A 25,129-nucleotide genomic window follows, 5' to 3' on the forward strand; every position below is an offset into this window, starting at 1 on the left:
ATTTGTAAAAGGATAACGGAAGTCATAGTTTTCCTGGACAAGACCCCATCCTCCCAAGTAGGAGAGATGATGGCAGAGGCTTTTTAGGAGGTGGTCAATGGCTCACCTACTGGGCAGAGAGCAGGAGATAGATACACATGTGTGTCCTGGGGCCCAGGCTCTCCTGGAGCCTGTCTGTCTGCTGGAGAAAATCCAAGATAAAGATGCAAATCACTGGGATGCCAAGGAGACAGCTAACTGGACACTATTTGTAACTATATAAACTCTGTGTGCTCTTAAAATATTGATCTTTTTTCTATGTAATGTAGAGGGCAGCAGAATTCATCACCCCAAAATATGCCTCTTTGGCATACAGATTATTTTAGGCTGATTATGTTTAAGAAATAGCAGACATAGGAAAAGCTCTGAAAACTATGTAGAAGTTACTCTTTAAAAAAAAATATTTATTTTTAGACAGGGGAAGGGAAGGAAAGAAACATCCATACGCCAACCAGTTGCCTCTCACACCCCGCCAATGGGGACTAGCCCACAACACAGGTACGTGCCCCGACAGGGAATGAAACCAGTGACCTTTTGGTTCACAGGCCAGAACTCAAACCCCTGAGCCACACCAGCCAGGGTGAAGTTACTTCCTTTTAAGAGACATTTACTAGAGGCAAATCTCCATTTGTAAGAGTGTCTCCCTCCCAGTATCAGGAAGAGGAGGACTCTAAATCTCCAGAAACTCTTATCAATGGAGGAGGCAAGAACTTTAAATCTGCCTAACAACCTTACCCTTGTTTAATTGTGCTCTTCCTGGTCACCTACCTTAAATGGCATCCCACCCCAAACATCTTTTGTCCTTAGCTGAAGATGGCATGTAAAGGGATGGCTTTGGCCATTTTGGGGTTACCCAGTTTTCCTGGGTCTCTCCCTCATATACAGGAGGTATACATGTCATTAAACTTTTGTTTGTCTACTGTTAACCTATCTTCTAATACAGACATGTCTTAGCCAAGGACTTAGAAAGGTAGAGGAAAATAGTACTTTTCCTCCCCCTCAAGTGTTAACATGTATCTATTCATTCACCTGCCTCTAGCCGTGCCTTGCTAAAGGCTAAGTGGTTGTGGGACCACATGGATTGTAGAATCCAAGCAGCTGTTTTACACTCTTGGACAAGGAGTGGCGGCTGTCTCTGACGCGTTGCAGAGGCAGCTGAGGGTGGGCTGTCTTTGACCATCTGGAGGTTTTAATATGCTTCATCGATCTCATGCCAACCTGGCTTGCCAGAGTTGGGGTCACTGTGCTCTGAGACGATGCGGGATGGCGCTCAAGGGAGCCACGCTTCGCAGCCTCCGGGGCTCCTCCTGCAGGTGCACTTGCTTTTTCAGTTCAGTGCTGTTTTTCTTACCCTCTATAGGCATTCACAGCAGAGCTATTATTACTTGCTTGTTACTGCATGTTGCTGATTCATACTCAGAGGGAAAAGAAATTTTGTCTCCAACACTCTTCCCTGTCACTTAAGGCATGACAGATTTTGGCATCCATTCTTCTGTGTAGCTTTGAGGCCACAATATCGATTCATTATAAATGAAGATGCAACTGTTATTTTACTTCTATTCATATTTATAACTACACCAAAGCTATCCTGCTAGTACCTTTGCGTCTCTCAAATCCCAAACCATATTCCAAGAAATGCTCAATATTTCATGCTCGAATCGGCATTAATGTACATACAGTGTTTTAAATAAAGATGTTTTCACTCGTATTTTATGATTGACACTCCCTGAATTCACATATATGAGACTGTGCCACAGCTGAATTCCTTTGAAGGCTTCCCGCCTCTTGCTGTACAGACTAATTTTTTTCTGTATGTGAGGGGTATGCAAGTATTGGGTGTTTTGCTTACTCAGAGGGAAACCAAGTGGAAGGCTGAGGACTGATGTGTGTGGGGCAAGGGCAGAATTAAACAGACAGAATGCTGAAAAGGACAGAGAGAAAGCTTTTGCTTCATCGTTCCTCTCGGGTCCCTCTCCTCTCTTCCTTCCCAGTTTGTTACTCCTGACAATTGCGACCTACTTATTTCATAGATCGCTGGATCTAGAATGAGCCGTAGTAGCTGTGCAGGTCATTTAATCCAAATTCCCATCCTTTGTTATCGTTGCCCAGTTTATTCGGGAACCCGCTTTCTTCTCCAGCAGCTTTCCGCGCAGCACTCGAGCCTTTCCATTAGAGTGCACTGAGGAGGGGGCGGGAGGGAGCGGGGGAGGGGGTGGTGTACGGGGGAGACGTGGTAATGGAAGAAATAGGGTAAAATACATTTAAAAATAAATAAAATGTAATCGAAAGAGAAAATTAAAAATTATATCCAAACAAATAAAAAATAAAAGTGTACTGATGAGAGTAGAGGTTTTGGAATCAGACAGTTCTGGGGACAAATTGTGGCTGTCACTGACTAGCCAACATCTCAGCTGCTTTGTCTCATATATTAAATAGTTATAATAAAAATAATTTGTAGGAATTTGAGGATTAAATGAAGTAAACAGAAGTGCAGTATATAAAAACCTTAGCACGCAGAGCTACATTAAGGGCAGCCACGCGGTTCATTAGGAGCCAGGACCTACGCTTCCTGCCTGGTGCTGAGGCCACACTTTTCTACAGCGTCTTGCTTTCTCACAAGGTCTCATAAAACCATTGAAAAAGTTCCTATTGCTGGAGTACTCAGTATGCTGCCTTGTAGATTGTAAATGTTTTTATTAATAACAACACCTCACGTATATTCAGTGCTTTAGAATTTACAACGCACTTTCACAAGTGGAGGAAAAATACCCGAGCCACCAAGTCTACTGATGACTAATCGAGGCAGGAAGTGGAGGGGCAGAGGTTCTGAAAGGCCTATTAGCGATGCAAATGGAAGTAATTTGCACTTGTGAGTAGCATAATAAACATTATAACCAACTAAAAGTAACAATGCAATACACATTCAGACTTCCAAACTTGGCTTCGATGAGTCCAAAGGCTATAGGAATACAGCATAGGAATTTTGGGGCAAGAATTAAAAATATCGGAAGCATAACAGTCCAAATGGTTCAGAGGTCCAGGAGGGCAGCTCTTTGCATATGGGTGAATTTTCACTTATAAACTAGAGTATAGCAATGATTTAAGACTGCATAATGGTAGAAACCTCAATGCATTCACAATTTAGAGACCAAAGTATATGGAACTGAAACAAACAACAAATAAGTTCTCAGAAGTCAACATTAACAGGGTGTTTCAATAAGACAAATGTGTCATACTGCATGCAAAACTTTTATAAATAGAAACTGTTACCTTGGCTTTTCTCACAACCTTCTCAAACAGTTCTTCCTGTGTGTGAGAATTTTACATTTGGAAAATGCTCAAAAGTGAATTTTTAGAAGTGAAATAAATTGAAGGCACATTTTTTAATATAGCATATTTCATTGTTTCTGTATTCTAAGAAGATGAAGGAACCTTCCTTTTTCTGCTAGAAAGAAAATTGTCCTTTTAAAATCTAGCTTCCTCAGAAGATGAATTTTTAAATATCAAACACTGCCTAACTAACTGGTCCTAGCTTATGGACATAAGGAGAAAATTAGAATTATATGCAATTATCAAATATTTAAAATTAATACCCAAACAGATATATTTGTAACACTTCGTGCTATCTTAATACCTATAGACAATATTGCAAACCAGGTCTTTTCTCTTTTTTTTTTTTTCCTCTGCCAAAAATCTACATTTTGTCTAGCAGCAACTGAAAGTTGGGGCAGGAGGCAGGGGTGGGGTGGGGTAGGGCGGTGGTAGATTCAGGTAGGCTCAGGGGGGGAAAGACTGGCCACCCAGCCTAAGACACGGGTAGAAATGGCCCTACTGAGCAGCCACGTGGAATAGGTCTATACTAGACAAGAGCCCAAAAGAGGACAGTTTGTGTCTCACAGTCCAAATTTGGTTGATGTATTTTTGAAGTTTCTAAAGGTTAACTACATGCTGTAATATACTATAGAAAGACACAAAGATGAATTTTACTGTGCCAGTCAAGAGGCTGGCTTGAATCTGCTATTTAGGACTAAGAGAGATGGTACAATTTACATGTGTGAGAATGTGAGAATAATTTTACCTTCTGTTGTTTTTAAAACCACCTTGGGCCATGATTTTTAAATTGAGACACAAGAAGATCTACTGGGGTTCCCATAGCAACATTAACTTATCTAGCTGCCCCTGTGGTATGTAATCCTTTCATTACTAGTTTGGCTTTTAAATGTACACTTTAATTATGAAACACAACCAAAGTAAGAGTCTCCAGCAAATTTTTAAGTTTTACGGTTACCGACTGATGCATGTTTAAACAAACCTTGATACTGCCCTTCTGAAGACTTGCTGCCAAGGCGACTGTGTACGAACACCTTCCTGGGGTCTTCCCTGCTCCTGCCTCACTGCATTCCATTCTGTGGATGACCCTCACTCAGTCATTCTAAATACATTTATAACATGCTACGGCTAGGATAAAACAGAAATCAGCAAACCTCAGAGGGCTCCAGTCTAGAGACTAGAATCCGATGTGCCCTCTGTTCTAGTCTGTCTATAACAGGCTGAGCCCCGGCCCTTCTTTCCTCCACTCTTCTCCATCATGAATGTCCCACACCCGACACATGCATTTTCTCACCACCTGAGAGTGTACGGTCAAGGACTAGCCTGAGACCCACCCCCTCCCAGAACGCAGACTCTTCCCCCTCCTTTCCCACCGTGCTCTTTCTCTTTTTAGAACCACTGTTCCAACTGGGACCGCCCCCATGTGGCCTGCTGTTTGTGGCTGGGCAGCATTCCTCCCCTCTTTTTTAATAACAGTGTCCTAATTTTCCTTTGAGGAACTTTCTTCCGTTCTGTACATTGTGGTTGGTACCATCAATTTAGCTGCTCTGCCCGGGCCTATTAAGAGAGAATCCATGACCTAAGTTGGATCAATCACATTCTTCCAGGAAGTTGAATTTTAAGTAAATTCAAAAGAAAAACAGTGGGACCTGAATTATTTAAGAGAGTGTCCATTTATTCCAGATCTTTGTCACTCATAATCAATGTCCACTAGCTGTTAAGCTCCCCATCTGAGTACTTGTTCATACATTATATTAAATCTTGATTTAGAGGCTTGGGATGTGTACATCTTGCTTTGCCAACTAGATTCTTTTTATATTATGCTCTCTGAAGATAGGGCTGGATCTGTACTCATTGTATTATTCCACAAGACTCAGCACAATGTAAGTACTTAGTAACAAATGAAAGACCAATTTTAGAAACTCCATTCTAATGATGTGCAACATGCAATCCAATTTATATCCTTTCTGAGGCAAGGTGGTAAATAAATTAATTGCTACAATTGAATATTTTTCTTGGGTATAACAGTTGTGTTAAAGTGAATTTACAAAGACTTGTACACCTAATAATCTGAAAATAATGTTAGCCTTGGTCATACTTCCCCAATTTTAGAGAAAGAAAGAGAAACTAAAATTCTATTTCAGACATTAGTCCCTGATTTTAAAAAAAAGTTTTGGGGAAAACACAATAAAACAAAAAAAAAATACACCTTTGTCTTGGGTTTGTGATTTTCCCTGGAAGCAAGGTGAGCTGTCTCTCTGTTACCAGGTAACAATGAAGGGGAGTGAAATTGTGTTGTTTGACTAATATATAGAGTAGGCGATTTTTTCCACTCCTAAAAAGTAAAAGGTTATGGTTTCTCAGAATCATTTGACTTACAACACTAATTTAATTGAATGCTTACAAAATTCAATCAGTAAACAAAATGGTTAGACACCATAAACCCAACCAAACACGATCGTATTAAGTTTTGAAAACACAGAGTATGGTGTACTCTTCCAAGTCACTTACATGTGTTTGGAATACACAAAAGAGTTCATCCATGATAAACAGAGAATATATAAATTTTCTTCTTCTGATTGTCTTTTCAAAAATGAAAACTTTTCAGAAGTCTTTGAATCGGGTCGTCCTCTGGTTTGTACCTTAACATGGTACATAGTTCAGCTATGAGAAAGGAGTGAAAATATCAATTTGGAGCTTTTTTGAGTCAAGTGTGACGGTTTCTGGAATTTGCCTTGAACCCACACTCGGTGCATTTTCACTTGTTTTTTCCTATTTACTTGTAAGCGGTGATCAACCAGATTTTGCTTCTCATCTAGCCCAGCCTGGCAGAACATACTGTGGACTTCCCCTGTGGGACAAAAATTGCAATCAAATGTATGACATGTGACTGGGGTGGGGGGAGCAGTCAGGAACATGGAACAGTAAATGGAATGACTAACCATCTAAATTTCATTTATACTAACAAATACTCTAGTACGAACTGGTGAAGGAAACATGTGAAACTAAGAAGGGTTTCTTCTACTTCACACAAATGCACCAAGTATAAATGGGTTAACACAGATATACAACACTATTGGCTACAGTTTTCATTATTTTTAAACATGTCCCCGTTTGAGTTTTTGTTGGTCTGCAGAGAGCACAAATGACACATTAGAATAGTTTTCACAAAAGTCTGGAGAAAATCTTTGAATGCAAGGTTCATTTCACATACTTTCTTTAAAATGAGAAATTGGAAAGAGCTAAGTAATTTTCTAAGAACTCTTAGAAAATCATACTTCTTCCTTTGGCTGTGGCACATCATCAATGTTTTTTATATCTGAATTAACACTACCTCCTAGGTGCAACAGACTATCTCTTTATTTAGGTATAGGATGGAACAAGTGATCACTTAAAGCAGTTTCGACTGGAAAATGATTAGAAGGCAAAAAGGCCATTTTTAAGCTTTTACGTAGAATGTGTAGTCACCAAAGTGTGAAGACATCCAATGTTTAATCAACTATTGAAGTCTCATTTTTAGAGCTTTTGAATTTTTTCTCTGCAAACAATAACCAAAAAGATTTTTTACAGGTAATTATTTCCTCTAATAGATAAGCATACCTTTTGTAAAGAAATAGGCTCTGGTACCATCTCCTCGAACATAAAAATTTTCAGATAAACAATGCCCTGAAAAAAGAACCAACTGTGAGAAGAAAAACTTAGTATTCCTTAAAAAACAAAAATGAAAACGAAATCTTGGCATGAAATATAAATGAGGCATTCTTTAAAATACATGAAAATAATTTGAAACTGAATATACTATTACCCTTTTTAAAACGAAGCTGAGTCTTATCATATCTTCCATAGTCCCGAAATAACAGCATTCCACCAGGTTTTAGTAACTTGGACAATCGGTTTACAACACCTTGCATCCTTTGAAAACAAAGCAAGTTACCCTGTTTTCAGCAATCTTGTTTTATATGCCACATTTAACTTTATCTTAAAGATAAAATAAGAAAAGCTCAATGAGGCTAAAGAAATTTAAACCACAAAAATAAGGGCAAGAAAAAAAATATTTTGCATAGAAAGGAAAAAAGGACACCAACTTGCTGAATTATCAGATTCCAAAGGCACAGAGTATCAAGAAATCACCCAAATGACCAGAGTGGGGACCTTTATAGGGCTTGATGTATGAGGTCACAGCTCAACTACAAAACCATATGGACATTGGACCTGGTCAGGTAGCTCAGTTGTTGAGAGCATCGTCCCAATATACCAGGTTGAGGGTTCGATCTCCAGTCAGGGCACATAAAAGAATCAACCAATAAGTGAATAAGAGGAATAAAAAAATCTCTCTCCACCCCTTCCTCTCTCTAAAAGTCAATTTTTAAAAAAAGCCTAATTAGACATTTTCTGATATTTATAGCAAATTAAGGTAGTTCCAAGGCAGACAACAATGGGTGTCACTCCTTTTTCCTTGCAAGATAAACAAGTATGCCGGAGTTGTTCCAAATTGTGCACCTCTGAACAGAGGTCACTTTTCTTCCACAACTAGCTCCTTTTATTCTCACTTCTTCATTTAGTTCAAAGGTACTGTCATTCACCAAAGTGTAACACCTCAGACATATCCTTAACCTCTTTTATTTTTGTCTTCTTCCGCTAGCCTCTCCAACCATTTGGTCATCAAATTCTATTCTTTAAATAACATCTTTGATATTTTTTTTCTCTCTTTTGTTTCTCAGTAGTACTCCCTTAGTACAAACTGCTACCTCCTTAGGCCTGAAAACATAATAGCTTCCTAACATTCTTCATTGCTCTCCCTGTCAATTCTTCCTGCAGATTATTGATGAATTGTTCTGCTTAAAATGATGGTTTGGTCAAATCATTATGTTGCTCAATTACTTTTTACAACCTCTTTCCCACCACTTCCTAACCTAAAGCTTCAACTCTAGCCCAACTATTACATGCTTGGCTCCGAGCAGTGCCTGTCTTCGTTCATGTGGTTTTTCCTAGAAGAACTCTCTTCTTACTCTCTATTTAAATTCTATTCACTCTGCAAACCCCAGCTCAATAGTGGGAAGCCTTTACTTTCTTTCTTTTATTATTTATTCCACTCACCTGGTTCCCCACCAAATACAACCCCTTGTGACTGCTCTTGACTTAATGTTTTTGGTTAAGTGTTCATGGACTTATGTGTGATAATGGGCAAGAGGTGGCAAAGATATCAGATCTTAGATCAATGCCCAGTGTTTGACATGGGCTGCCTACAGAGCTCTATTGAGAAGAATTCTAGGGCTCATTGGGAATGATGATCAGAGTACGAAATCAGTTACCAATGTCTGCCCTGGGCAGAGAGTGGTCAATGGTAGCCGGTGTACTAAGTCCTTGCCATCTCTGCTTTATCCATGCTAGCCAGAGCTTCTGGATTTTCTTATTTTAAAAATGAGGGTTTGGGGTCAGATAATCTACACATTCCTTCCAATTAAAATACTGTTCAGTGGAATAATGGGGTGAAAAGCCACCAGACTATGGCAGGTTATAAAGGAAATAGACAGTGAGAAAATGAAAATAACTATGAAAACAAGAGACAAGTATAACAGAAAGAGGTGGCATGATTAGATGAAAAGCTCTTTAAAAAAACTGGAATGTAAGTACATGGAAGGGGAAAAAAAGTATTTTTCCTTGTTTATTTTATTAGTCTTTTTTTACACTGTGCTTATATCCTTAGGCTTTGGCAATTAAATAAAACTACATCTAAACCTTAAAATAACTCACTTCCAGGATAAATGTTTTATTTATAGATAAAAGTCTCTTTCTGCAATTATTACTAAAACAAGCATGAAACAAAAGTGGAAAATAAAACAAACAGCCAAATACAGCTGACCCTGGAACCACACATGTCCACTTACACATGGACTTTTTTCAGTAAATATATTGGAAGCTTTTTTGGAGATTTCCTTACCACCATGGAGTAATTGTATTGATTACACTAGGTTACCATAGAGCAATCATATTGCTGATGAACTGTTATACCTCTAAATAAATATGAATTTCTTTTTCTCAGTATCTTTTCATTTTTTATGTCTAGTGTTAGTAATATTTATAACACCTACAGTGTTTTGTATCATGTAAGATATACTGATGTAGGTACTGACAACCCAGCTTGTAAACAGATGAGGTAAACTTATGGTATCAATAAATACAGTACAGTACTGTAAATGTATCCTCTCTTCCTTATGATTTCCTTAACAACATTTTCTTTTCAATAATTTACTTTACTGTAACAATACAATAACATCCAAAATATATGTTACGTGACTGTTTATGTTATTGGTAAGGTTTCTAGTCACCAGTAGGCTATTAGTAATAGTTAACTTTTGGGAAAGTTAAAAGTTATATGCGGATTTTCAATTGCGTGGGGGTCAGCACCTCTCACCCTGCTTTGTCCAAGCGTCAATTGTACTTTAAAATGTAGCCACCTCCTTCTGTAAATCCTTTCTTCCCAACTATCCTTTACTGTCTGCTGTTGTGGCTAAAAGGCAAGGGGTGGGAGCTGCTCTTCCTGATCATCCTGCCTTGGCTCATGATGCAGTGCCACGGCCAGGCCCCGAGAACTGTGGGTGCAAGCGGGCTGCAGTGAGGCGGGCCGGACAGGAATGGGAGAAACCCCATTCCTTTCGTTACCCAACGTGGGCCAATTCTGCTATCCTCACCTGTCCCTGGGTAAAAGAAAAGAAGGAAAAGAAGGGATTTTTAAAATTGAGCATGGACGGCCTACTCGATGCTTGGGTCTGTGGTAAATATACTTTCTTTTATTTTAGTGATAAGAAGGACAGTAAGCTCTTCTTTTGTTGCTTCCTATGGTTTATTGCCATTAAAGGTGAGATCCCTAGATTCGAGGTGTAGCTCAATTGCTTGCAGTTCATTTGTGCATGATTTTACAAGCCGGCCAGAAGCTACATTTCTAGAAATTTTCTGAGGCTGACCCTACTACCACAGTCCTAAACGACCCTAACAATACTGCCTTGACTTTTCACTTACTATTACCCTCTTTCTACTCATTCACCTTATTTTTAGATCATTCCCATGCAGATAAGAAAGTGGCTACTGACATGATACATCTGAACTTATTCTATAATAAATAAAGAGAATAAACATACTGTAATACACAAGCAATCTATCTAAGACATCTGCTTTCCCTTGTCTTTAACATTCAATTCAAATCATGAGAAAAAAATTTTATCTAAACTGATTTCAAATAGTCCTTTTGTGGTCTTATTGGGAATTTAAACATTTCCTGTTATGGGTATCAAATAGAAAATCTTGTTCTCTACCCACCTACTCCATCCTTTTAATTATTCATCCTTTTAACTATGAAGCAAAACATATAGATGACATCTTTCTACCAGCACCTGAATAAAGCCAACAGTCTAAACAGGCTAGCAGAAAAAAATGGGTCATAGAAACTGGGAGGAAAAAGTAGCTTCATGGAACCTGATACATCTAAGTACAAATAATATCTTTCGTTCAGATTTATTTAGAAATCTAATTTGTTTTTCCACATGTAATCAAAGCGCTCATCTCTGAATGAGAAGTAAAAGGACTGTGAAGGGTCTTAGGGACCTCGTAATTGCAAAGAAAGAAACACACGGTAAATCCACGTCTTTGGGAAAGGATCACACTCATCAGACAAAAAGCGGTTGATGTCAAGTCTGTATCTACGACCAGAGGCTCTTTCTTGGAGCTGAATCTACTACCAAAGTACAAAACCCAAATTTTAAGAAACCTCATGAAGGCACAGGAACCCCTGACACCACGCATTGGCCTTAATACACATGAGGTGGCAGAATTTTAAGTGATCATTTATGCTTCCTCTATGGAGAAAAGCTATGTTTATTGTTTCAAAACATTGCATGTGAACCAAAATATTTAAGTCATAAATATTTAAATAATGCCACTAGGTTAATCTTAGATTACAAAGGTCCAAGGTTAATCTGGCAAATCCTGATAATCCGTAATTCCCTAGTTGGCTTCTTTAAAACAACTTTTTAAAAGCCCCTTGACAGACCTGTGTGAAGCCAAAAGATTCACAGCCCACATCTTCACGAACATTCAGTAAGATGCTAAATCAGAGATGTTTGTTTCTGATCACCAAGTACAATTTCCCTCTTGGGAGTCTATTAGGCTGTTCTGAATTTGTAATTTCCTTGAAGCACTGTCACTTTTAATAGGTATGTGTCTTGCCAGCATGTGCTCACTTCATTCTGACAGTGACAGAGAGCTCGCTAATGAAGCCGTTCGACCAGTTTCTTTCTAAAAGTCTGAAGAAAGAAAAAGCTGCATCTAAAAGGCTGCATATTACACATAATGTAGTTTACTAAATACTAAATACAAGAATTGTCATTTTTGCCTTGATAGTTCTAAAAACTACGACTGATAAAGGCGCTTTACACATTTGCTTGGCCCTTTTCATCCTCATTCACCTGTCAGGATGAATGGAAGAGAGCACAAAGACCAGGAGGACGACATCCAGGACCCCATCGGGGAAAGGGTAGGGTCCGCCTTCATCACAAACATCGTGCACGAAGGCACAGCACTGGGCTGCTCTGTAGGATGGGTGCGACTGTCGTGATAAAGGAATAGGAAGAAGAAAAAAGAGTAGTTAGACTTACGGTAGTTTTTTTAAAATAAAAAGGTCAGTATTTTTACTTCTCCCAAGTGTTTTTCATCTACAAATCTGAATGCACTTTATTTCCAATTCAGTATTGTTAGCTTATTTCAAAAGCTGCCATCAAAAATTAAGTTTAATACTCAGACTTGATTGCAATCCCTCTTTCATTTTCCAAGTGGAGTAGGGCAGTTTTTCTGACTCGATTGGCAGCATTGTTGGGAGACTACCCCATGTGATTTCAGAGGCTCCTGGCTCTCTCTCACACTGCTTGCTCCATGCCTCATTTGGCTTTTAATATATGACATGATGAAGATTAGATAATGGTGATGTTTGCACAACTTGTAAACATTAAAAAAACACTGAATTATATACTTAAAATGGCAAGTAGTAGGGTATGTAAACTATATTTTAAAAGATTGCCTTAGAGTCCACACACACACACACACACACACACACACTCTTACTTCACCTATAGAAACAACACTACCAGGATATATACCAAAATATTAACATTGATTCACCCTAGGACTCTAGGAAGTGTAATTATAAGTAAATTTTATCTTCCCCATTAGGCTTTTCAGTATTTTAAAAAATAATCTATAATGAATAACTATTATATTATCAGAAATTGTGTTCCATGTGATTACTATACATTTTTGTTTATAGAATTTCCTTTCCTTTTCCATTTCCTAACATTAGCTAAGGTCATTCCCCTTCTTGCTAAGGTCATGCTCACTAGAATTTGGGGAATAGTCAAATAAGTCCAGGCTCCCCACTGTTTTCCTTATCTTCTAGGACATTTTAGATTTGCAATATATGCCGTTTCAGGGGGTTTTTTTCAAAAATTTTAATTTAATGGGTGCCTACTCTGTGCCAGACTCTGTGTAAGGCTTTACAGACATAAATATGAACAAGATCACCTTGCAGGAGCTGTTGGCCTTTGCAGCTATGCTAGTCCCTTCAACTCTATGTTAAATTCAAAACAACTTTTATGGTTTTAGGGCTATATCTTAGGCATCAGTTGATGGTATGATTTCCAGAAATAGTAGAAGTTCAGTTAAAAATGGTCGCAGATAACATCTGATGCAGAAATATCCTCCCCACCCCCGCCAATCACTTCAACAGCAAATAAATCAGATTCTTACATGGCTCTCATTAAAGAAAATATAAGGCATACCTTTACTAGCTCCACAGCTCCAGAAGCAAAATCACAACAATAAAGAAATGACTCTGGAGTATTCCTATAAAAACAAGAGAAACACTTAAATCTAGAATCCATATATGCTCAGACTGCAAAAGAAAGAAAACTAGCTTTGAACTAGTTAATAAGTATTTCCTTAATAGAGTTTTGGACAACACTTGGCTTGTCATTTTTTCTTTGTAAATATTGTTTTCTATAGTGGTTTATGGGTGGCCCTCATGTTGCTTTTGGCTTTTGTGGGTTTTATAGCCTACTTGGGGACATAATTGGTTTTATATAACTACTATAGGGGTGTGGATAGGACAGGCTCCTAGAGGTGTAAGTCTTAAGAATTTTGAAGCAGGGGGTGGGGGGGATGGCATTGCTAAATGGGAAGAAGGGGAAAAGGAATAAGGGTTTAGAGGTGGGAGTCACACTCCAGGGATGAGAAGCAGAGTTGATCTGAAGGGCTCAAATTAGCATGAGACAGGGTATGCAGGAGGGTTTGAGGCACACAATTAGAACTTCTAATTTGATTTCAGGAGGCATTTCAAGCAGGGAGGACTTTTGAATAAATATGGACTATAAGCACAAATATGCATTTAGCAAAATCTCACCCAGGCTCAGATTATACTCTGAAATGCTGCCCATTGATGAATACTATGTTCACATATAACTTACTCATTCTGTGGCACTAGGGATTGACATTAGATTTAAGATTTGTCCAAATAAATTCAAGTGCGAGGAACTGAATTTGTTATGAAAAGTTAACCAGTACTGAATCAAAGTTAAAATTTGCACTGTGTCTTTTCTCATCTGGTCCTTATGCACACAGCGCCTTATTGCAGCATATACTTCTGTTGTTTTCTATGAAATCCATATAGTTGTGACTGGTAATCGCCGGCAGTCACGAGTGTTTGCAATGTTCTCAGTACGCCCTCGAGGCACACGGCGCTGTGTGGCACGATGGCTAAGGGCGAGGGCTCCGGAGCCAGGCTGCCTAAATTTGGAATCCAGGCCTTACTACTGAGTTGTGCAACCTTAGAATAATCTCCCCGTAACTCTTGTGTCCTCATCTTTCAAACAGATAAATACGGCCTGTAAGGTGGTTGTGAAGATTGATGAATTCATGTAAGTTTCTAGAAAGCTGCCTAATATAGAGTAAGCACCTAGTAAACGTGTGTCATTATTGTGTTTTAACTGTTACTATTATTATTATCATTGTCATAATATTAAAGGAAGATCTCCCTCTGCCTTCCAGGAACTTAGGAACTTAAGAATTTAACAGAGTTCTATAAAAACTTGCACTTAATTTGAAATGCTGCTCTGGACACTGCCACATCTAGATCATTATGAAATGTATGCAATGTACCTTTGGCAGTGGTTACTAAATGCCCACAGGAAACAGTACAGTCTAGTTGCTAAAGGAAAGCATGGGCCATTTGCCATGTGTCCTGGTGACGGCATGACCTCTGGGACTGAATTCCCACTGCATCAGCAGCCCAAGATGAAGCCTTGTGACCACTCAATGACGTTTCCGAGCTTTTCTGTAAAATCAGCTGACAGTCTTGGCCTTTCTCCCAGCAAGCGGGTGTAAATATCACTACTACTATTATACCACCAAGCACTCTCTTGGCAGGGGGTTTAAGAATTAAATGATCCTTGGAGAACAATATGACTTCTCAATTCTGAAGGTGTAATTATGGTAAAATATTCTGAAAATGTAAAACATTAATCCTATACTCTCCAAAAGTATGATAAAACATAGTTTCTTGGGGGGGGGGCTCTAATCTTCCCTTGGGAAGGATAATCACTGGTTGCCTTTTTAAAAAAATTATTTAAAAATATGTTTATTGAATTGAGAGAGAGAGAGAGAGAAACATTGATTGGTTGTCTCACATACATGCCTCGACTGGGGACCAAACCCTCAACCGAGGCATGTGCCCCGACTGGGAATCGAATCTGTAATCTCTTGGTACATGGGACGATGATCCAACCAACTGACCCACACTGGCCAGTGCACTGGTTGCCTTTTAAAGGATGAATTAATGAGCTCAGATTACTGAGGTACAGTGATTTCTAAAAATGTGGATATGAGGCAAAATAAAGACACAGACAAGAAAAGCCAGGGAGTGCAGGAGGCCAGAGCTTGCAATTATTAGTTGAAGGGAGAAGTACAGAGGGAAAAATACAACTAACAAGTGGAGAATCAGGGATATTAATGAGTCAGTATGTACTGAGCTCAAACTATATATATTGTACTGCTAGGCTACCTGGAAAAACAGATTAGGGTAAAATATGCTCTCTCCCAAAAGGAATATAAACAGTGGTTGGAGAGATAAGACATAAAGGAATGACATGCTAAATAATACCTTGAGATGAGTCATAAAGTAACACATAATCGACTGCCAATGTAATAGATTTATGTGTATTATAAGCTTGGAGAGCACTGGTTATATGCTAAAAGAATGGGAAATTTCAGTCCAGAAATTGGAAAAGAGATAACAGAGGAAATAAGTACAGAAAGAGAAAGGCCATTCAGAACTGAAAATTTGCCAGCATCACTTCTGCCTGGCCACTTTAACTGGTTATTTGATGCTATTATGGAATGCTTACTATTCATTATGTTAGGTTTATAATAGTATTGGAGAATGTCCTGATTTTTTGGAGATACATCCTAAGATCTGTCATATTTAAAAATAACGTGTCATAATGTTGCCCTCACATTAATAATTGTTAAGTCAAGGTGGTGGGTACATGGAGATTCATTGTGTAATACTCTACTTTTCTGAATGCATTTACATTTTCATAATTAGAGTTAAAATAGCATCTTTAAATTAGAAAATATGTATAAGGAAAAGACTGAAAAGAATTACAACAAAAATTCTGTCAGCAGCTATGTTAGGATAAGGGGTAATCCCCCCCTCCTCCACCCCCCCACCCCCCCATTTCCTCTAATGGAAATGTTCTGGAATGTGCTTATGTTGGTTTGATAATCGAAAATAATGTAAAAGCTATTGTGTAAACTTCCAGCCTATGTAACATGTTAGAAAAGCTCTGTTTTGTCATGGGATACTAAAACACACAGGTGAGGTGTTGAAGAGGAAGGGCAGGTCAGGTAAACATCTCTGTCCTTACCATCGACTTCTTTTTTGAGTCTTAGGGTTAGTTGCTGTTACCCCCAAACAATTCAAGATTACAGACAATCATGCGATATCCTAAGGTTTAATCCTGGGTGTTGGCGCCCAAAGTAATGACAAAAATAAAATGAAGATTAAAATATAAGCTTTAAACTCAATTCTATAAGTGTTAAACGACACCTCTGTATCCTTGAGGAGCAAATCTTTAAAGTTTAGCAATTTACAGCTTAGTGGAAGGATTAAATCTCTTGGTCTTGTTCTTTTCTTATTCACTCTTCTACAAAAACAAAAGCTTAAAAAAATACTTCAGCCCAAGGTGGACAATCCATGGCTCTGAGATACTATTTTCAGAGCAGTTTCCAGTTCACTTGAAATTGGGCTATAAGACTAAAACATTGCTTTTGAAATTTGCCTTAGTCATTATTTATATGCAAACAAGAACACTATCAATATATACATGACAACATTCTTCCAGAATTTCTCAACATCCCATAGATATATAAAACTTACTGCAAAATGTTCAGAATTGGAAAAACGCTATTTCCAGCACCACAGCCAACCTAAAATCAAAAGAACAAATAAATGGCATGAAACCAGTTTAAATTTTCCTGACTAATGTCAGATTTTTAATTTAAAAAAAACTAGAAGAAATTTACTGGACCTCTGGATATAGGAGAGTTTTCTGAATTCAAAAGCAATGGAATTAATCACAAGACTAATAGGGAAAAATTTGACTATGGGAACATTTAAAATTTTTACACACAAAAAACCAAAATAAACTGAATTAAAAGATGACCAACACATTGTGAAAAAAACATTTGCAAGAAATATGATAAAGGGCAGAATTAAAAAAACACAAAACAAACTACTGGTAAATAAGCAAAGAAAATAAAGATAACACAAAAGAAGTACAAATGGTGCCCTGGCTGCTGTGGTTCAGTGGACTGGTTGCTGGTTCAACTCCCAGTCAGGGCACATGCCTGGGTTGTGGTCCAGGTCCCCAGTTGGGGAGTGTGTGAGAGGCAATCGTATCTCTCACACATTGATGTTTCTCTCCCTCTCTTTCTCCCTTCCTTCCCCTTGGTCTAAAAGTAAATAAATAAAATCTGTTTTAAAAAAGTATGAATGGCTTCTAAACATTTGAAGAACTAAATGATCTATTCAATAATAAAACAATGCAAATTAAAACAAGATGTAATTTTTTTGTCTTATAAAGCAGAAAGCACTAAAAGAAGAAATTCCAATCAATGAGTATGTGATGAAACACATACACATTGCCATGAACTGTGAACTGTGTTAGTACAACTTCTTAGAAAGCAATTTGGCAAAATATCTTAAAAGTATTACATATTTTTATAAATTATAAGCTAGTAAACCTAACCCAAGATAATAAAAGATAATGTGGAAAAGTCTATACCCAAAGATGTTTGCTGAAGAAACCGGAAAACAATTTAAATGCCCAGAAGTGTAAAAAAAAAAAAAAAAAAATAGAATTATAGTACGCCACATACTGAGGTATTTTGCCGGCATGAAAATGTTTATAGAAAAATTTTATAGGTAGGGAAAACAGCTTATAATATAATGCTAAATAGAAACAAAGCAAGACCCCCAAATATGGGTATTGAGTAGCTCAACTATATAAAATAGTATAAACAAAAGGAGAAAATGTCAGTAAAATGTTAACAGTCAGATCATAATTTTATATCTCTTATCCACTCTTTAGTAAATTCTCCGTAATTTATATATTCTATCTTTATAATCAGAAGGAAGAAGTGTATTTTTAAAAATAGAAAATCAGTCTATACCAAATTATAGCAAATTATGTATCTCACATTTCTATTTCACCTAAAAAGGAGTGATAACAAAGCAATGGAAATTGAGGCCAAAAGTTTATTGGTATTTAAAACTGCCTTCAGCCCTGGCTGGTGTGACTCAGTGGACTGAACGCCTGCCTACAAACCAAAAGGTTACTGGTTCGATTCCCTGCCAGGGCACATGCCTGGGTTGTGGGCCAGGCCCTTTGCGAAAGGCAACCAATTTCTCTAGCACATTGATTTTTCTTTCCCTCTCTTTCTCCCTCACTTCCCACTCTCTAAAAGAAAAAAATAAATAAATAAAATCTTTATAAAAATAAATAAAATAAAAACTGCCTTCAAGTTAGATATTAAAATTTAAAAAAATTAAAATCACATACTTAAAACTGATTAAAGATGAGTCCCCTACATTTCTTTATATACAAAAGTTTCCTGAAAACTTATTCAGTTAAATCTGACCATTTTCCCCCTAAAAAAGTCTGGATCATTAATAAAGTAATATTATTTTTACATTTTACATTTTAAAGTTACATTTAAAAGTTATTTGCCACCTCCCATCTTTGTCCCTGCAGTACAGTACCTCTAGGATTCTGAATGAGGCTTTGCTACCAGGAAAGAGCTCAGTCTCCAGGGGTCCTTTTCTGTGTTCTTCAGAGTCTAGGTGGGAAAAATCAGATTCGGCCTTGTTTTGACCATGTGACAAGCCAGAACTTTTCTTAGAATTTTTTTCTTCAGGCAGAGTAGGACAGTGCTTTCTTGAGAAACAATTTGCAGCATTAGTTTTTACATGATCCCATGATAGTTCTTTTGCTTTCTCTTCAGTTTTTTGATTAACTGGAAGAATTTCAGGAAATTCCCTCAATAGCCAATTTCGATCCTTGAAAAACTTATTCTTATGAATCTTGTAAAATGTGTCCCAATATTTATTAGCTTCACTCTCATACTTAACTAAAATAAAGAGAAAAAAATTTATTTTACTATGAATTACGTTTACTATTAGTTATTTTAGTAATATATTTAATAGTTAAAGCTGTTAAATATATATTATTTATCATTTATAATGACTATATATACTATAGAATAACTTGAATATTACAATTACCTGATTTTTTTAAACTCTTAAAGGTTAAAACTACAGAGTATTAATTCTCTCAAAGATGTGTCAATGTGTGGCATATTTGGTTCATCTGTTTCTGTCTCAATAGTTTACCAGTAAGTTTTTGTGAGGAATATAATTATTGCAAACAACTTTCAACAGTCTAATTCTGGAATCTTCATAATCACATTTTTACCAATAAGCTATAAGTCTCTTTATTATATTAGAGAAAGGACACCTTATTTTTTGTCTGTGTAAATGCAGTTTCAACACAATGTCTATGCAAATTGGTAATGAGACAGGAAATTGTGGTATTATAAATTACATAATGTTAGAGCTAGAGTGGTCCATAGAAATAATCTACGCCAACACCCTTGTTTTGCATTGGAAGAAAAACAGCACAGAAGTTGTTTTTTCAGCAGTACCTCCAGTCAATTCTGGCAATTCCATACTTACCAGCACAGAATAGGTGAACCCAATTTTCCCAGGGCCTGGAGTCCCATCACAGCAGAACCAGGACATGTATTATATGCATCCTGACTCCTCAAATCTAGGGGCCATCCCATATCTCCATTCTTCCCCCACCTCTGGAAGCATCTCTTCCTATGGACATCTCCCCATATGAAGCCTTAATGAGAATTTCTGATGCCTTTTTAAAAGAGATAGGCATTTTGTGATGTTATCCCTTAGATTTCACTGGACCCCAGGGTCAGGGTTAGGCCAAGAATCTCAAAACTTTAGGGAATTCTTAGCTTTCTGCCTCTTTCTATCTGTACCTTAAATTAATAAAATAATTCATTCATTCCCTCACTCATTCATTCAACAAATATTTCTTGGAAACTCTTATATATCAGCCCTACTTCCTAGGCCTACTCCATAGGTTAAGAATTACTTTCACCCAGTGTAGGCATGTGATATTTTTAAAGTGCTTTGAAAGAATAAAAAACCTATTGATATAGAATAATGTCCAAGGTTCAATGTGAGGTCAAAAAGCAAAGTATAGAACAGTATGTCATGATGCACCACTGGTTATAGAAAAAAGAAAAGGAAAAAGAAAAAGAATATATGTGTGTGCATAAACAGAAACACACATGCATGTTCATATACATATTTACTTGTATATGTGTAGTATAGTTCTGGAAGGATAATTGCATAAGTAGTAATACTGGTTGCCTCAAAAGAGGGAAACTTAGTGGTTTGAGAATTTTCATTTGAATTTTAATCATTTGAATTTGGTATATAGAATTTTTGAATTACTATATACCAAAAATAAATTACACTGAACTAAAAGTAAAAATAACAAGCTCATTTTTTTTTCACAAGTATAAAGAAGTCCCTACCCTCAGAACAAGCAATGCCTATAGGTGGGTTTATCTTTGTTACGGAGTCGTGTCCCAGTGCCCTAGTGTTTTTCCTTTTCTTTCCATTTTTATCTTTATGGCCTTGCACCATGGATCTCCACCCATCTGGCCACAAGACTTCCTTCCCATCAAGGCTGAACTGTATCTGGCAGCAGGACTGCTATAAAGATGTAAACTCCCATCTGTATTTAAGGTCTGAAAAATGAAAGTAGATCTCTGTACACAAAAGAACTATGTGATGTTGAAGTCCAAGACATACTCACATCCGCACTAACGGAAGGAAGCCTATTTATGATTAATCTAAATCTGTAACATATTTATCTTTGCAATAGTCCTGTCTCTACTTTTAAAATTTGGAGTGTACCTGATATATAAAAAAAAACAAAGCAGTATTCTGAAAATCAAACTCAGAAGGAATTAGGAACTGCCTAATTTTCACAGGGTCTTCTTGTACCTTGTATTCTTCCTTTTACCTTAAAAACTCTCTTTGTAACTCATTCCATGCTGGTAGAAGGTTTTCCTGCTTAATAAAAGGCAACCACCTAACAAGACCTACATTTATTCAAATCTATAGTGCTTGCGTTTCCAATACCAAACTACTTGGGAAGTGAGTTTGAACCTAACTATCATTAAAAAAGAATGTAAAACATACCTTGATTAATATGCAGAATATTCCCCTAGAAATTAATTGGGGGTAGGGAGGTAGATAGCAGAGGAGTAACTTGAAAGGAAAGATATTCATAGCAGTGCTATTTATAAGAGGAAAAAGTGCGAAATATCTCAAATACCCAACAAACCATGACCAAGCAAACTATGCAGGTCAAAACAGAGTAACCTTATATAGCAATTAAAATTTAAAGAAGAATAATGAGACAGCATTCACACAGAATGGTCTATACACTGACTATAACTCAAAAATTTATTTTACATTCATCTATAACAATCAGATGAAAATTTGGAGTGATAACAGCAATTTAATAGTTGTTATGCAGTTCTTCCTTTTGCAAAGTTTTATCTACATCTTACACAAAGGGAAAGAATCTTAGTTGATTCTTCATTCAACCTGCCTACACAGTTTCCTCATTTGATGAGCAGTTGAAAGTACCTCTATACTCAAGCTCTAAAAAAAATGTGCACTTTCCTATTAAACCCATGAACTTATGAAGAACATTAAACATTACCAGTTCTACAAACTACAAAATCTTGGATAGGACTGCCGTTACAAATATGAGACTATATTACTGTTTTGATTTCTACAATTTAAAGAGAAAATGAATCTGCAGTAGGTGACTGGAATCTGTTTCAGATACCAAAAATATCAAGTATCTAAATTCAGCCCTGGCCTATGAAATCTTTAAACAGGATCTGATTACTATTAGAAGACGATGGTAAATGTCTGGGAACGTAGACACTTTCAAGTCTTTTTCAAGTATTTCCTATACATGAATTATGAGGAAAAAAAAACCCAAACAATTACATAAATCATTATACCAATAACATCATTAAAAATACAACTAATATTAACACATACTAAATGTTCCTTATGTGCCAGGCACTATGTCCAATGCTTTCCTTGGATTTTCCTTCTTATTTAACCCTAATAATACCTCTCAAATAGACTCATTATTATTCCAATTTACAAACAAATTCAAGGTCAGAGGGGATAAAAAAAACTGTCCCACGGTCCAGCAAGCAGAGCAGGGATCTGGACCAAGTCTGTTAAACTGCAAAATTCATGCTCTTAACATCATTACACTATATTGCTTTCCAAACACAAAATAGTAAGCCTCTCTAAAATACCTCTGAAATATGGAGCTTTTTTTCAGGTTTCTGCTGATAATTTATTTTTAATTTTATTTTTGCATTCAACACTATTTTGCGTTAGTTGCAGGTGTACAGCACAGTGGACAGACATTCATATAGGTTATAAAAGGTTGCCCCTGATAGTTCAAGTGCCAGCCCTGCACCATACACAGTTATTACAATATTGTTAACCAAATTCCCTATGCTTTCTCCTCCATCCCCATGACTATTCTGTAACTACATATTTGTATTTTTAATCCCATCGCTTCATTTCACCTCACCCCACAACCCCCTTCCCCTCTGGCCTCCATCAGTTTGTTTTCTGCATCTGGAAATCTGTTTCAATTTTATATGTTCGTTTACTTTGTTCTTTAGATTCCACATACATATAAGTGACATTATATGGTATTTGTCTTTCTTTGGCTTATTTCACTTAATATAACACCCTTTAGGTCCACCCATGCTGTTGGAAATTAATCTCTGCTTTTCCGATTCTGTACTTTCCTCTCATTATGAAACATCAAGCTAAGATTAAAACGTTGTTGACTGGAGGGAATCTTAATAAAAACAGGTCAGAAATACAGAATTAATTAAACCTCATTTGAATTACATAAAATATAAATTATGCAAAGTTATATGATGAAGGTATGGTGAGCAATGGCAACATAAAATGCTCTATGAAAATCGATAGGTTTGTGGGATAAAAACAAAACAGAAACAGCACCCAGGATAGGTTGGGGAAAGGTTAACAGGCTGGAACATTTTTTTTTTTTTTTTGCTTTTTGAAGTTGTTTTTTCAGCAGTACCTCCAGTCAATTCTGGCAATTCCATACTTACCAGCATGTGTGACAGCTTCTGAGACCTCACGGGAGCTCAGTCAAACTCATAATTATGTTTATGAGACAATGTAAACACCTTCAGCGTATGATTTAATTTCCTGAGTTGCAAGAGTATCTGTGATAACAGGGGATTTTGAAGAGCTACTTTCTTGACCACGAGGGAAACATTTAGTTTCAACCTGCTGTTAAATTATCTCAAGTTCAGGCCAATAATGAAAAAAGAATATAGTGTGGAGAAATCTGCCCTGTCTTCATCTTGTCCAACTGACCTAATCAGGTCTATTAATGATCAATTTTTCTTGGAGGAGCGTTTTTTTCCTTTCACATTCCTAGGTTGCCAATTCAGCGTTAATTGCTTTATGCCAGTGGCAATAAAAGGGAGGTAGTGATCTGTTTAACCACAGCCAGATGAAGCAACTTCTCAATTATTCACTTATTAAATTCATTACTGCTGACAGGAAGAAGGAATGTGACACAGTAACCATACTTAAATATTCAGAGTTCACTCTGAATCACACCGAATATCACAACTTAGAAAATGAATTAAACCATTTATGTATCTGACATACATGATATGATTAATATGAATTATGAAAATTTATTCTAAGTTGCAGTGAAACAAAAAGCAATTTAAAGTTATTTTTGCACATCAATTACGCAAATATCTGAGCTCTCAAAGTTGGAAATTTCCACTTGTCACTGATAAAGTTCACTGCCTAATAAAAGAAAACTCTTAAAGTTATGAAAAGTACGTTTCTAAGAGCACTGCATGAAATTTTAAACAACCAAAGCTGACTTATAAACAATACTCTACATTTATGAGTACACAAAGGTTTTAGTTACTTTTTTTACACACAGGGTACTCTCAAGTGGTAAGGTGTTCACAAGGTAAGGTATAGTGGGATTCCTTTATAAGGTATAGTGAAGGAAATCCTAGCTAGGTAGCTATTTATAAGGATATTTTAGAGTAAAAATCACAGCTGCTATTGTTATTAAGATTTAAAAACCCATTACATTTGCTAAATAACCAGCTGAGATATAACACACTGGGGATGTTTTTAGAAAATTATAAAATATAATGATGTTAACTCAAAAACTACCAAATGAATCTTTCTCATTTCTCAAATTAACCTGTTTTTAAAAGAAATATGAGCTATAATAAAACATAAAAGAAATTAACCAAAGGATATGTGGGATTAAAAAGCATTAATCTGGGCACCTAATTGAAAGAAATATTGCTTCTAATGAAAGCCTGGATGCTATATATTGTAATCACAAAAATGAAATGTCAACCATCTCACTGCAAAAAAAGATTATTATTTGTGATGGGTAAGTTTTTGTTTTCAGAATTGTGAGGGTGTTTTCCTGACTTCAGTTCTCACAAACAACTGAGACAATAGGTGAGAAACGGGATAAGGGAATGACAGGAACAGACTGACCGACACACAGAAGCCAAAAGAAACGTGCTGGAGAGTTGGCCAGCGTGGGAGAACCACCAGTGTTTCCTCCCAGTGGCATTAAAGTAAGTGAGAGAAGATCAATAAACAGTGCTCGTGCTGTATAATAATCTGCAAATGGGATACTCTGTGATGGGAGAAAATTGCCTCTCTTAATGACTTAAGTCTCTCTTAGGTAAGGAGAGTTGGCAGGTAACAGAGGCACTGGGAAAACTGGGTCAAAGCTTCCTTTGGGTTTTCACAAAGGTTGGGAGTAGAGCTTTTAAACAGATCTGTTCACCTTGACCCATATTCATCAGAGACATTAAATATCAAATTAGAAGCCTCACCTAGGGCTTCTGCAGACCAGCAGCTCTGTGATCCCTGACAGAGACTGGACTGGGTGGCTGGATAGGCATTTACTGTCACTGTAATGTCCTG

At 37.0% G+C, this 25,129-nt stretch overlaps 1 protein-coding gene across 2 annotated transcripts in view; it reads right to left on the reverse strand.

The window, feature by feature from the left end:
* Positions 1 to 4,888: 4,888 nt before the first annotated feature.
* The window catches only part of METTL8 (methyltransferase 8, tRNA N3-cytidine), a 57,828-nt gene continuing 37,587 nt past the window's right edge, over positions 4,889 to 25,129 (reverse strand). For both annotated transcript variants that reach the window (XM_054562760.1, XM_054562759.1), the window contains exons 4-10: positions 18,734 to 19,101; positions 16,850 to 16,899; positions 13,197 to 13,260; positions 11,832 to 11,971; positions 7,175 to 7,281; positions 6,970 to 7,035; positions 4,889 to 6,220 (exon numbers count right to left, since the gene is read on the reverse strand). In XM_054562760.1, coding sequence (XP_054418735.1) covers positions 6,030 to 6,220; positions 6,970 to 7,035; positions 7,175 to 7,281; positions 11,832 to 11,971; positions 13,197 to 13,260; positions 16,850 to 16,899; positions 18,734 to 19,101 — 986 coding nt within the window. In that variant the 3' untranslated portion in view covers positions 4,889 to 6,029. The remainder of the gene's footprint in view (positions 6,221 to 6,969; positions 7,036 to 7,174; positions 7,282 to 11,831; positions 11,972 to 13,196; positions 13,261 to 16,849; positions 16,900 to 18,733; positions 19,102 to 25,129) is intronic.

The sequence above is a fragment of the Pteronotus mesoamericanus genome, unplaced genomic scaffold (assembly GCF_021234165.1).
Source record: "Pteronotus mesoamericanus isolate MK-2021 breed Mesoamerican mustached bat unplaced genomic scaffold, CSHL_Meso_final scaffold_651, whole genome shotgun sequence".
NCBI classification, from domain to species: domain Eukaryota; kingdom Metazoa; phylum Chordata; class Mammalia; order Chiroptera; family Mormoopidae; genus Pteronotus; species Pteronotus mesoamericanus.